This window comes from Candida theae (assembly GCF_024610275.1).
Source record: "Candida theae strain CBS 12239 chromosome Unknown scaffold1, whole genome shotgun sequence".
Taxonomy (NCBI): domain Eukaryota; kingdom Fungi; phylum Ascomycota; class Pichiomycetes; order Serinales; family Debaryomycetaceae; genus Lodderomyces; species Lodderomyces theae.
In genome coordinates, this window is record NW_026261439.1 from 261,847 (window position 1) to 275,814 (window position 13,968).

Genomic DNA, 13,968 nt, shown 5'->3' on the forward strand with positions numbered 1-13,968 from the left:
TAATTTCATTTCAGTTTGTTTAGAATAGACCCTTTATGTACACTTAATATTACAATTTTTTGTGAACTGTTTGTTTGTAAGTTCAAGAGAAAACCAACATTTTTTTATTTTTGCAACAGTTTTCTTCCCCCCCCCCCCACCTCCCTTGTTCACTCCAAACTTTGAATAACAACTGACATGTTCAAGAATAGGAAACAAAAGACTGCGTTGTATGAGACACTTGCGGGTGTACAAGACCTCAGTAAATTACCAACAACAAGTTTGAATATTTACTCCAGCTACAATCATGGTTTAGATTCAGGCAAGGAAAACTACACCACCTACGACATTTTTGTTGCACACGTTTTCAAGATCTTGTTGACTTACATCATCTTTGTTTATATGAGGTTGTATGAGGTACACGAGTTGATTTTGCATACAATTGAGTTGCTCCGTATTTTGCGTTTGGATGTTAGATATTTGATCCACGACTACGTCAGGATCACAACACTGCTGTATTTTCAAAATATGTTAACTGAGATACTTTTTTACTGGCAAGTTGCAACCTCAATGCCAGGGATCTTTTGGAAAGTGTTCAACCCATGGTCTGGTACCCCCATTGGACTTGACAATTTTTTGCAGCATGTCCCCAAATCCAACACACCATCCTCACTTGGTTTAGTTTTGCACTACCACCCTCCATTGTTGAAGCCCCCTCCGGAGATTCCTCAACCTTACTTGGACTCCGATAGAAAAATCCAAGTTCCCCAGAAGAAAGATGTTCAATATGCGATTGCGATCCGAAGTGAGTATTTTGCACAATATCAAGCCCACGTTGCTTCGGAGAGAGTAAGATTGTTGAGAGAAATTGGGCAATACATCACTTGGTGCTGCTTGGTTCCTTCAATAGAGACTTTAACTATCTTTGAGAAGAAAGCAATTTGTTGGGAGGAGGAAGCGGACTTCATCGACTCGGTGAAGAACGCAATATTGGTAGAGTTGGTTGCTTTGAGTAATGCTTGTGATCCTCAAGAATTGGCAAAGTTAAAGAGAATGTTGCCACAAATCGTGGTTGTCAACAAATTCTCAAAAGCAACATATACCGTGAATGAAAGCGAGGTTGAAACATATGAAGTTACGCAACAAGAGATCACGTTGGATGATATCATCACATCTTATCAAGACCAAAGAGCCCTCACGGTGATTCTTTGCGATTCCCGTGTTAGAACAACCAACTACAAAATTGTCACTTCAAAAGGGGAGAACTTGACGGCAGATGATCCAGAGTTCAACAATCAGTTTCCACCTACACCTGAGTACATAATTGCACCAAAAAACAGTCGTGGAGTCAATCATCTGCTTGAGGGTGTCGCCTGTATTGATGAAGATCCTAACGCCCTGAGCATGACAGTGGTTCATTTTTTGCATCTCAAATTTGGTTTCCCATTTTTCTCGAGGTCACTCTATCACTACGTTTTGGAGAAGCCTTATGCTCCACCATCTAAAGTTGAGCAGCCTCAGGCCAATAGTACTTTCGTGCATGAAGCTGCCAGATAGAGAGAGCTCATGTGAGTTTATGGAATGGAAATGTGGATGCAGTCGCCACTATCGACTGTTTCAACATATATGAAAGAGGCTAGGGCCGGGGTGTGTATAGATTGTGGTTCTTTTTTTTATTTTTTATTTTTTATTTTCTTTCTTTCGCTATGTATTACCATTTTCGTCTGTATGTAGCTGTTGCTGTTGTCTTGTGAATGAAGAAGCAAAACAAGTACAAAATGTTATATCGCGCTAAAACGAGGAAATGGAGAGAATCAAGCAAACTTAAACGCTTGACTTCCGACATCACCAAACAAAGATCCACCGCATATTCCCCAAAGTCCTTCTTGAACCAGCGGAAGTCCTGACAGTTTGAGTTGAATATGAAACAATGTCTAGGAAGGTTGTATAATATCTACTTAGGCACGTCAAAGTTGTATCAATGTTCTACCAATAGGCAACTTATCAACAAGTATATTCAAAGTCACAATCACAACCACAACACATCAATACGACGCTTTACCAGGTACCACAGGCTAAGACAAGAGGCAAAAAGCAATAAGCTTTCAATCCAAAACAGCACCAATGATTCCAAGAAGCAAACCGAGCAATCTAAGACCGCAGGTGGCCCTGACGCAGCCTCCGCCATACGACCCAGTCTCCATGCGCTTAATAATGAGTTGAGTAACAAGATAGTTCCTGGTGAAGCTAAAGTCATACCTGAGGGCTCAAGCAAGGACGACTTTTTGACCGAGATCTTTGATAATTTGGAACCATACATTGATACATACGAGGTGTTCAAGCGACTTACCGAAGCCGGGTTCACGGAAGCACAAGCAGATTCCATAATAAAGCTACTAATATACCAGTTGAACTCAAAGTTGTCCAAGTTGTCGACGATATACGCCCAAAAACATGAGATGGAGAGTGAACAGTATTTATTTGAAAGTGCTCAACAGGAAATCTTGGTTGACATAACGCGAAGTAGAGAGCAGCATATCAACGAATTGATCACATTGGTCAACATTTTGGAGCGAGACTTCAACATCATATCTGATGAATTGAATAACGATAATTTGAAACTTCGCAATGATTCACAAGTGGCGATTCATGAGCAGAAATCGGAAAATACATTGAATGTAAAGAAACTATTCTTAAGAATTCAAGAGACTAATCACAAGATTACTACTGAGCTAGATTCGGCAATCAGATCCGAAATTGAGAGTTTGCGATGGTACTTGTCTCGATGGGGGTTGATTACATTGTTGGTGTCCTTGTTTCTCGCCAGTTTGATCTTCTTTAGTAACAAGTTCAAGAATGAGAAGAATGAAGCAAAGAAGGAGTTTGTGCCATTGGTTATACGTGAGCCTAGCGAGTATGATGAGGATGATTACCACACCGACTTGGATAAATCTGAATTAGAATAGAGTCGAATTTTTTAGTGTAGATCGAACCAGTGAAAAAAGAAAAAAAAAATATATATATATATATATTGGCGATTGCTTTAACCGGAAAATGACGTCGTTTGCGGTGCACTCGTTTCTCTTACACTAAGAACAACCACTCCTTCATCAATCCTGACCAATACAACAGTGAACATTGTCTTCCAATAACAATGTCTGAAAGTTGCGAGACAGATTTGTCGCAAACATGCAAGGCCAAAGCGTGCGCCATTCAAGATTGCCTTCAAGGTAACGGATACAACGAATCCAAATGCACAAAGTACATCGATGCTCTATATAAATGTTGCAAAGAGTTCTACGAAGAGCATGGTCGTGATGCCAAAAGCGTCTGTTGTCCCAAATTCAACTTACTACAACTAAAATTGGAACAACGATCCTTGGGTAAAATCGACGCCGAAATGATCAAACAGGGCAGAGCTTGAAGGAGGATTCTATAATTGTATAATGATCACCCGTCACCCACCTTCACAACCCCAATACACATAAACAAAACCTACATCCTCATATAATGTATGTTTAGAACCGCGTAGTCAATTCATCTGGACAAATAGACACGAACAAAACAAGGCTGGTAAAAACATTGGAAATTTTCAATTTATGGCATTTACCCGAGCACGAAAGTAATCACAGAGTGATTGTAGTTAATATGTAGAAGAAAATACCATATAAACCGTGACTCTAATGGGCGCCAACAATTAAAGACATTGATGAAGAAGAAGAAGAGGAAACAAAATAGGTGAAAAAAAAATAGATGGAAATTTTTTTTTTTTCCATACATCATGAGAGTATGGTGGCGATGAGAGGAATTATTCCGAGGAGCCGCGCACGACCTCTGGAAGTGTTTGCAACATGTTGGGCAATTAGGGAGCATGTTGTTTCCTCTGTGTATTGTCTATTTACTTTTACGGCTTTTGTCATATTCCATAGCGTCTGGCAAGTATGGCTTAAACTCTAGATGGGAAGGTTAGTAAAGCACGTTTCATAACACTCTGTTAAAATCTAACATACCAGATTTATCGTCGAGCCAGAGATACTGCCCACTGACATTCTTTATCGAATTGTCAGCTTTGACACTATTCTCAAACTCCTTGATAGCTTGGTCTAGTTCAACAGGCTTCATCCCCACGTCAATGAGTTGTTTCCTCAACATGGCGATATGTAAGCCCATTCTGAAATCTCGTTTGGCAATTTCCCTACGTTCCTGAAGCATCGTCAAGTCGCGTTTCTTCCTTTCTTGGGCGTGATTCAACTGCTGTACCTGAAGAGCCTTTAAATTGATGGCGGTTGTGTCGTGGTGGAGTTTTTCAATCTTGACTCGTTCTGAATAGTTGTCAATGGCTAAGTACGCAAGGGCAAACATGGCTAGCAAGCCCGTGATTTCTCTAATTGATCCTTCATGTGCACTCGAGGACGATGAGGAAGATGATGCAGGCTGTTGCGAAGGGGACGTATTCATTGGTGTTGGAGGGGAATATGTGTGTGCCGTGCTGCTGCTGCTGCTGTTGCTGTTGTTGTTGTTGTAAGTTTGAGGAATTTCTCCTGAGTTGAAATGCGACGGAGGCCTATTTCCAGAGCTTAAATATCTTGCAAAGCTTAGTCTTGTGCTGGCTCTGATCATGGAAGATTGTGTATGTATGAATGATTTACGGATGCAAGACCAAGAATGGACCAACCGTTTTCATTTTTTTCTGTCAAAACGATTTTGCGGGATGCAGCCAAAACACTTGATTGCGAAAACTGAAAAATACAATAACATTTCACTAGGTGTAACTCTTTTCTTGTTAGCTCTATCTACTAAATCTACTTCTTATCTTTCTTTTTCAAGAAATGTAAGTTATGCAAGCTCAAACTGGAGGATGTTCTTGCAGGAACAGCCGCAAGCCTATCGGAAGCACTGCGTGACAACACCGGCGCTTCGGTAGTAGGGTTTGGGCTTGGTACTCTTATATTGACAGGACTGGTGGACAAAGAGTGACTCGATGCTGCAGCGCCATTTGTGCCTGATGTCGCTCGCAGCGGAGACAAAAGTGTGGTATTGCCGCCAATAGTAGACAAGTTGGTGGACGACACGTTTCGTGAAATCGATGGTGATGTACTATTCGAGGATGAACGTGAACCGGACTTGCGCAAGCCGGGACCCCTTTGTGGTACATTTGGACGAAGTGATGAGGGTTGAGTATTCTGTAGCAAGTTTCGATTCACCTCTTGCAAATTGACGTTAGAATCAGGAGACGGTGGCTCATACGCGGGAGCAACGTCATCATCTTCAGAGACTGTGCTCTTCATCGCTTGACTGTAGGATGGAACTCGTGATAAATCACTACTACTGAGCACATTTGCATCTGAATTGACCCTTGATAAGTGGACAGGAGGTGTCATCACATGGTCTTGCAAAAAGCTACGATTACTTGGAATTCCTGTAGGTGTACGACTAAAATAATCATTCCCTGACGTCGAATGAGGTGTTGAATGTTGTTGCTGAGACTCTTCATCATCCAAGTTGAAAGTTGCCCGTCCGTGCCTAGAGCCGCTTTGAGAGAGCGCTTCAGCCTCTTGAGCCTGCCTCTGTAGACTCAACTGTCTCAAATTCTCACTCAATGCATGTGAGTCCAAAGGCGACATTGAAAATTGACCAACATCACCGCCATTATAGCCACCACCTCTACTTCTTGGAGTTGAGGCCCCGGAAGTCAACGGTGTCTCTATAGGGGACACATCGGACCACAACCGATCATAAATGTGCTGGTCATACACCGGTGGAGCCACCAATCCTGTAAGGGATGTGTGGGAATTGCTAGCAGAGTTTGCAGCGCTATTGCTGGCTCTGTTGTCCAATCCACTCAAATGGTCATATGAGTCACTGGTGAACAAAATGTCCTCCTCGTTGTTTTCGTTTGGAATTGTGGAATCAACATCATGTTTTGAGCTGACGGTGACAAAGGGAGAAATAAACAACTGTACTGGCAATGATGCTCTTAATTCGGACACATGATTATCAGGGTTGACCAATCCAATCCCAAATTTTAACTTGTGCCTTACTGTGACGTGCAGCTGTAAATCAACATCTTGACAACATTTGGATAAACTTGCAGGAATGCGCAAAAAGGTTTCAATTTCCCACTTGTCCATATTGAACGCATCGGGATCCGGTTTAGGAATCTTTTTCGAAGCAATTACCCTTTCGGCTTGATGCATTGGTGGCACGTTCCCCACATATGAATAAAATTCAACTAATTGGATTTTGATCTCTCCCAAGGTTAATCCTTTTAGCAAAGGGACAAGCATCATACTAATGGGGGTTCCACTTCCAATAGCCAATGCACGTGTGGGGCAACTTAATGAGTACTCAACTTTTTTCGGCCAGGTGTTGTCAACAGCGATTGTTTCGGATAGTTCAACTGCATCAGTGGTCAAAGTTCTAACCACACGAAGGTGTTTTTTTGTAACCAAAGCACTATGAAATTTTCCTCTATCAATCGTTGCTTCTAATCTGTAAACTGAGGAGCACCCTGGTAAGCCTTCAATTGATTCTGGCATGTCTCCAGGTAAGATTGCACTGAATGGGATTTCGTAATTACCTTGAACCAAGACATGATTTGCAGCCCCACCAGGAACTGCAGTCTTGTGCACATTTGTTGAACTGCTGCTTCGGCTAGACAATAAACTGTGACTGGATTGTGACAACTGTGCCAAGTTCAACCCACTTCTTGACCTCATGTTTTTCAAAGATGTGGACGAATTGTTTTTTGGCAACTGCGGAGTTGAGTTTGAATTGTTTTCGTACATGTGATCAATGTATTGATTGAACTCATTCGAGTCCCAGTCATATTCGTAAATCTTTTTGGAAAAATTCAACATTTTTCGACTAGTGCCCGCAGCAGCAGATGAAGCTGACGTCAAATCGGCACGAAGATTCAAGTTTGCATAGAGCCGAAGTGTGACCTTCTTGATTGTTAATGGTTCATTGACTGATAGAGCGATGTTTCCTGATAACAATGCTGATGCAGCCTCGTGGGGGCTTCCTTTCAATACGAGAACATCATGTTCAAGATTCTTTAAACGGATTTGAAATAAGGAAGTCGACTTGGAGGTGTTGTGTTGTTTTTTCAACATAGCGAAAGACGTAGAAGATTCGATGAAATTGGACAGTTGAGGTGTTGCCGTGTGATGAAGGTGCAAAGTTTCGGAGTTTTCAACGAACGTGAATGCTAAGTCTTTTGTAGATGGTTTGTATTGTATGCGATTGATTCTAGTGGTGGAGAAGCTAAATCAAGGACTGATCCAATAAAGAGGAAAGTGATGTGTCTTGGGTTAAGATATAAACTGGATTTCGATTGATGATTGTCGACAGAGGTTTGATTATTGTTTATACAAGTCGCATCACAAAGTAAAACATTGGTGAACGAAGGCATAAGAAAAAAAAACAAGAAAGAAATTTCCACCCGGGTGTAATTAAAAGATAAAGATCATCTTCCCGTTGGCTGTGCTTACGGATATATAGTGATTAAGTTGTACGGCACACTCTAGACTGAATTACAAGACCATCTCTGGTAGAGAGCTTGTATGCGGGTGACTACTGAAGCAAATAAGGCTGAGCCTCGTATCATCAAAGGGGACAAAAACTATTCTTCGGAATTTCTTCATATAAGGCTTGCATGAGAAGTCTGATGTGTTTTACTTTGAACAAGTTTTTACAAGGGGAAGAGTTCTCCTTAATTTGGTACGCGCATAGTCAAAAGAAGATTTGCAGACATGCTGGAAACATGCATAGTTGAAATAGTTGCCTCTACACAGCCAACAGGTTTGAAGTTTACACCCTCTCTTTTCGAATGATGTAATGTGTGTTTCTAGAAAGTTTTTCCGTGTGTCGTAAATTCGTAATTTCAGTTTTCTGACATCTCTTATCTCTCGGACTTCAATCTCCGAAAGTCAATTGAGTCACTCAAATGAGCATTGACAGAAGCAAGGGCATCACGTTAGATTCGGCTTATGATTGGTAGCTTATACATACTATCTGATTTTGCTCTTATAACAGAATATTGAAGAACAAATCTCTCTTCATGAGTCCGTTGCCAGGTCAAATATCCCCTCACCCTATAAAGCGTGACCTCTAATCTCTTCACTGTTAATAAATTTTGTCAGTAGAATTGAGGTCACATCATACATTGTGTGACACACACACACACACACACACACATTCTCTCTCTCTCTTTCTAGTTACCTGGCAACAGATTGTTTATCTCTGCATCAGCCTTGTAAAGTCAGCATGAATTCCATCACTCTCAATACTAGAGCGAAGATAACCATTGCTGGTACTGAACGCAATGGAGTGGCAATAGACGAGCGGGTAATCATTAGTATGCTTGTTCACATGGATAACCATTGTGATACTCTACTTGCTACAGAGATTAGATTGTCGGCAAAAACAGTTTGGAAAATATCCTTGAGTACCGTGACGAGTATCGTACCGCTTGCAACAATGAACTTCAATGGGTTTACGAATACTGGCATTTCCGTAAAACTGAGTTAAGCAAACTATTGTTAAAACATAAACTAAAAAGTCGTGCTTGTTGTTTTACGAGGCATTTTAGTCTTGCCATTCTCCCACGAGAGTGCATATACTGCAGAAACGTACCTGAAGCGACTTTGTGAAAAATGGGTTCCCCTTTTGGTAATGCATACCAAGCCATTTTATTTCTTAAGTCCTGCGTTAAACCCGGTAAGGAGTACAGGAGAAGAAAGCCACATGAACCCTGTTTGTTCCTTTTTATTTGCAAAGTATTTTATTTTGGAGCTTGTAGTTAGTGTCAATCGCGTAAATGGGACGCCAAGAGCCAGCCTCACTATACGAAGAAGCACACAAATATTGACTTTGTGGAAGGAAAATTAATTACTGTAGCAGTAAGACCAAAACTCATTTTCTTCTTTTTTAAGGTACGCTTTTGAAGTACCAAGGTGCGTTACAGGTTGACCCCTTGAATTGACTCAAGATATGAGCCATCAAGGCCAAGTCGCATTGCTGTAAGAGAATTCCTTTTTTTTTTGTCTAAGTGATGAGTTTAGCTTTGATTCAGTCTTTCACACACGACAATAGGTTTCTCAATGCAAGATGAGGAGCCACAGAGTTAAACAATAGCCTTTGGGAGTGCAATTCTAGCCTTGCTATGCATTTCCAGGTTCTTTATGGCCTCTGGTTGCATCCTCGATACGATTATGCGGGTTAGGTAACACTTGTGAATTTTTGGTTTGTTGGAATGTTACACAAGTAGAAGAACACAAAAGAAAACAATTGAGTATGCGTCTCATTTTCTTTTTTCAGATATCAACACCAGCCATCTTTCCAAAGAAAGATTACAACACAACATTAATGCAAATGGACCTCTCATCACAAGTTTCAGCTTGTTTCAGGAGCTGGTTTTGGAAACGTAAACACTGAAACCCAAACAAATCTTCACAAGAGAATAAATTATATTACATTGTCATTGTGCTTGATCGTCTATTCACTTTTTCAATCACACATACCGATTGGATACACTTGTATTTTTCCAACGCTGGCTTGCAAGAAGAAGAAGCTACACACAACCAACACATACACAATATTTTGGCATCTCGTCAAAAACAGGGTTTAGTTTAGAGCTACTGTTTTGCGTCTTTATTGTTTTTTTTTTTTTTTATTTTCCGAAAGAAAAACTAACTACTTGCTTTTGCAGGCTGGGGAGTAGCGTGTTTGATATATAAATACAACTTGTCTCGACCATATCCTTTATCACAAGCTTTTTAAGTTTTGGCTGTTTTTCTAAATCATCACCAAAAAGCCACAATTTGCTTTGACCGAAAGTGGTGAGGCACATTCAAAACCTTGTTCAACAACGTCACCACCTCCACTACAACACCCCACCACCAACATTGTCACCTTGAACAGAAAGTACTTTGTTCTTACTCACCCTAGTCTATCATTTACTACTTGTTAATTTTTGCATTTTTCAGCATTTCTTAGTCACTAGACTAACACTACAATCTTTTTCATTTCCAATAGGGTTTTCTTCATTGCTTTTAATGTTACTGAAAACCACTCACCATCTAATTTAATTTAAACAGTTTTACCATATTTGCATTATACACATACACGTACTTTTGGTTCCGTTTTTTTTTTTCTTTTTTTGATTGCGATTCTAATCATGAGTTATAACCCAACTGAACCATTGCCTTATGATTCATCAGATAATTGTCCTATTTATAATCCATTCCTGGGAGCGTCCTGCGTTAATGAAACGGATGAGGAGCATGGGGGAGAAGAATACACGCCATTGAAGAAATCAAGGAGAGTCATTTCGTCGAATTCCTTGTCGGCGTTTTTGCAAAGAACTAAAAGAGACAGAGTTGGCAGCAGAAGCAGAAGCAGAAGCAGGATGTCCAGTCGATGGTTTAGAGGAGACGAGTGTTGCAAAGTGGGTGGTGACAGTTGCAACTCTTCTAATGCATCGTCACCATCTTCTTCTGACTTGGAAAGTTTACCTGATTTGACGGACGATGATGCTGATACTCCGGATACAACTCCGGTTAAACCGAGTCATAAGTTTACATTCCTAGAGACAGTAACACCAGGAAGGAAACTTGATTTTACTGGGTGCGACGATGTTACATGCCAGTCACAAGAGGTAGTAGCACATTCACCATCACTTGAAATACCAAACAGAACTTCTCGTACATCCTTATTCGACGTTCCTGAACTTGTTCATCGTATACTCTTGTTTGTGGAGGCCCAGAATGATCGTCAACCCTGTGAAACTACACCGATTCGAAGGAAACCCACCAGTTATAATCACGCCTTGTTGATATACGGAGATCGAGAGCTGGCTCAACGAGCAATGGCTGACGATTGTGTGCAACTTCAAAATGACCCAGTTTCCAACCCTTTATTCAATTGTCTTCTTGTTAATAAACTATTCAATAGAATTGCCAGGGAGATTATTGCTAAGAAATTCTACTTTTCCAATGATGCTCAATTCCAAAAGTATGCCAGCAGCAGCAGCAGCAGCAACATCAACACTACTATCCCCAGCTGTTTTCCAATCAAGTTTAATCCACAGCTGTTCAGTCTTTATAAATTGTTCCGCAGCAATCAATACTTGTTCAATATGGCAGTTTCCAACATTAATTTCCACAATCTCACCTCATTTGAGTTGTTTATGTGCCCCAAAATATACCCTTCATGGAACATATTCCAATCTTGTGGATCAACGCTACAAACACTAGTACTCACCGGGTCCAAGTCCATTGATGATGAATTTTGTTTTATGATTAGTCGGTATTGTCAAAATCTAACTCATTTGGACTTGCGTGCATGTGAATTGATTACTGATTCTGGGTTGTATCACATTTTCAAAAATAATCGCAGCTTGCAACTGGTCAATGTTGGTCGTAAACATAAGGGGCATTTGATTACTGATTCTTCAATTACAACATTGATCAAGAATAATTGTCAATTGCATACATTGGGACTTGCTGGTACATGTATTTCCGATGTTGTGTTGTGGCAAACGGGTCACCACTTGAAACAATTGTCGCGATTGTCGCTAAACAACTGTCCCAGATTGACCAACTCTGGTGTGGCTAATGTGTTGAACCAGCCCGGTGTGTTTTCTCACTTGACGGTGTTGGAGTTGCGGTTCAATTTGCAATTGACTGATTTGACAAGTTTGATTCGATTCAAGAGTAGGAAACAGTATCAATACCAACATTGTCACAGTCAAAAGTCCACTGTTTATGGAGAGTTGTTGCTAGTTGAGCTATGTGAAACTCTCATGTATAGAATGAGGCGTCAAGAGTTGGATCTAGATAAGCTCATTTCAAACAGGATAATGCATGATATCTTGTACTGGATTAATGATCAATGGGACAGTGATGGGGATTTGCCTTTTATAGAGTTGTTAAATAGCAGAAAGAGAAAGCGTCAATAGGAATATAAAGCACCAATTAGAGGAGACAGAATAAATCACTGCATTGTAGAGCTCAATCCGATGGAAAAGAGGAGATCAAAAGGCAGTATCCATGTATTAGAAAGCGAATTCCAAGCTTGTTCTCTCCAACAGAAACTCGGTGTGATGGTTCTCCAGTGGCATTAAACTGTAACTGAATGAGATTGCGTGAAGCGTGAAAAAGCAAAAGCAAAAGCAAAAAAAAAAAAATAACAAGAATACAACGAAAACAACAATAACAATAACCGCTGTACGGTTGTGTCACACACTTTTATTCGGCGAATGTAAAGAAACATTGCTATATTCTGAATGCGGAGTAAATAATCTTTTGTTCTCTGTTGTTGCTGACTACGACAGGGGTGATGACAGATCACTGACCTTGACACTGTGTAAAGACAGTGACCCCCCTTTAAAGTTTCAAAGGCGGGTTGGGTCGTAAACCAAATTTCTTTTCCATTTGTTTGCAGGTTGTGGTTTGTTGAGGCGAGTGCATTTACTAACTCCTTCAAAATAAAGTGGGGGAGTTGGAGTGGTCGTGTAGCTTGGCTCTAAAGTTGTAGTGAGGTAGAGGGGAGAGAAGGTCTAGAACAAATAAATGGACGTGCAACAGTGTCAAAAAGAAAAAAAAGAAATACTTTATGGTGTAGACGTACTGCATATAACACTGCATAAATGTATATTTTGAAATTTAATTAAAACGGGAAAATCAGAGAGCGAAGGCTGTTTGTTTTGTGTACAAACATCAACAAGAATAACTTTTTAACCCTGTCCTGTTTGAAATAAAACTCTCTTTCTTACACTTCAACTTCTGCAAGGTTTGCTTTCCAAGTTTATCTGATAAGCAGATATATATATATACCAATCGTTTTAACATTTACACATTTTTCTTTTGTTTTGAAACTCACCTATACGTTCGCTTTTGGGAGTGGAGTCTTTTCATTCAACTTGCTTACCTTTCATCCACATACAATCAATTTACCTTCCCCATATGCCAAAGAATTGCAAAACTTTGAAACAACAGCCGTCAAAGCTTGATCTAATTGATGACACCACACTTACTTCGTTACCATTTCCTCCACCTCCACCTCTTAAGCGACCATCAGGAACTTCAGCAACAGCATCTTCACTGAACTCATCGTCAAGCAGCATAGCACGAGTAGGAGGACTACGACTGACCAAGATGAATACGGTTGGATCCAACCAACTGGCAACAAACTACAATGGCTCAGTGGAGACCGAATATATGGGAGACTTGAATTTTCAGAACCTTGGGGAGCAACATGAAGTGGAGGAGGACGATGAAGATTTTTACGAATACTCGTACGAGGAAGAAGATCCAATAGTTCTTGTGGAAGATTACTTGGGTCTACAGGAGTCCTTACCTTCTTACACGACAGCAGCAGCAGCAGCACCACCACCCGCATCGTCATCTCACATGACATTTTTCACAAACTCTTGCAAGTCAACCACCGCAAAACATCATTTACTTCGACAGAAGTCGCTAGCTGATTTCAAAAAGAGGGTGTTATCATCAAGCTCAAACGATTCTACTGATACCGTAATTTTGCAACCAGACGAGAGAATTGATCGTAAAACAGAATACCAACAGACTTCCTCATCAAGAACATCGTCCACCGCACAACAACAGACGCCTAGGCATCACCAATCAAATGATCTACAAGCCATCTTTGGAGACTTGCCATCGTTCCAGCTTTTAAAACACTGCGACTTGTGTGATAAACCACTTTATGAAATATCGTCGATAATCAATTCCAAATGTAACATGAACTTGAAGGAGTTTGTATGTGGTGATTGTATTTCCAATTACGAGGTGTTTATTACAGAGTTCATTCAGGAACAGCAGCTAGACAAGAACAAACGCGTTGAAGATGATGCGGTTATTCAACCTGCCTCCAAAAAGATCAAGAATACTAAATTCTGGCATGTGTTGAATCACATCTCAAGTAAATACAACATAAGGAGAGAGGTTGTTTGAGGAACACTATTTA

General features: G+C 40.5%; 7 protein-coding genes across 7 annotated transcripts; 5 read left to right on the top strand and 2 right to left on the bottom strand. All coding sequences in view use genetic code 12, as the record gives it.

Moving 5' to 3' along the window:
* Nucleotides 1–177: 177 nt before the first annotated feature.
* KGF57_003261 (uncharacterized protein) lies at nucleotides 178–1,536 on the top strand (the record flags this gene model as incomplete). Its single annotated transcript, XM_051752663.1, has 1 exon — nucleotides 178–1,536. One exon carries the CDS (start codon nucleotides 178–180, stop codon nucleotides 1,534–1,536), a length of 1,359 nt encoding a protein of 452 aa, XP_051608270.1.
* A 365-nt stretch (nucleotides 1,537–1,901) lies between these two features.
* KGF57_003262 (uncharacterized protein) lies at nucleotides 1,902–2,945 on the top strand (the record flags this gene model as incomplete). The annotated part of the gene is made up of 1 exon (XM_051752664.1): nucleotides 1,902–2,945. One exon carries the CDS (start codon nucleotides 1,902–1,904, stop codon nucleotides 2,943–2,945), a length of 1,044 nt encoding a protein of 347 aa, XP_051608271.1.
* Nucleotides 2,946–3,133: 188 nt separating this feature from the next.
* Nucleotides 3,134–3,403, top strand: KGF57_003263 (uncharacterized protein; the record flags this gene model as incomplete). Its single annotated transcript, XM_051752665.1, has 1 exon — nucleotides 3,134–3,403. The coding sequence occupies one exon, from the start codon at nucleotides 3,134–3,136 to the stop codon at nucleotides 3,401–3,403; it is 270 nt and encodes an 89-aa protein (XP_051608272.1).
* Nucleotides 3,404–3,873: 470 nt separating this feature from the next.
* Nucleotides 3,874–4,599, bottom strand: KGF57_003264 (uncharacterized protein; the record flags this gene model as incomplete). The annotated part of the gene is made up of 2 exons (XM_051752666.1): nucleotides 3,874–3,932; nucleotides 3,990–4,599. The coding sequence occupies 2 exons, from the start codon at nucleotides 4,597–4,599 to the stop codon at nucleotides 3,874–3,876; spliced, it is 669 nt and encodes a 222-aa protein (XP_051608273.1).
* A 182-nt stretch (nucleotides 4,600–4,781) lies between these two features.
* ROD1 (Rod1p) lies at nucleotides 4,782–7,094 on the bottom strand (the record flags this gene model as incomplete). The annotated part of the gene is made up of 1 exon (XM_051752667.1): nucleotides 4,782–7,094. One exon carries the CDS (start codon nucleotides 7,092–7,094, stop codon nucleotides 4,782–4,784), a length of 2,313 nt encoding a protein of 770 aa, XP_051608274.1.
* A 3,065-nt stretch (nucleotides 7,095–10,159) lies between these two features.
* On the top strand, nucleotides 10,160–11,941 carry AMN1 (Amn1p; the record flags this gene model as incomplete). Its single annotated transcript, XM_051752668.1, has 1 exon — nucleotides 10,160–11,941. One exon carries the CDS (start codon nucleotides 10,160–10,162, stop codon nucleotides 11,939–11,941), a length of 1,782 nt encoding a protein of 593 aa, XP_051608275.1.
* Nucleotides 11,942–12,947: 1,006 nt separating this feature from the next.
* Nucleotides 12,948–13,955, top strand: KGF57_003267 (uncharacterized protein; the record flags this gene model as incomplete). Its single annotated transcript, XM_051752669.1, has 1 exon — nucleotides 12,948–13,955. The coding sequence occupies one exon, from the start codon at nucleotides 12,948–12,950 to the stop codon at nucleotides 13,953–13,955; it is 1,008 nt and encodes a 335-aa protein (XP_051608276.1).
* Nucleotides 13,956–13,968: the final 13 nt, after the last annotated feature.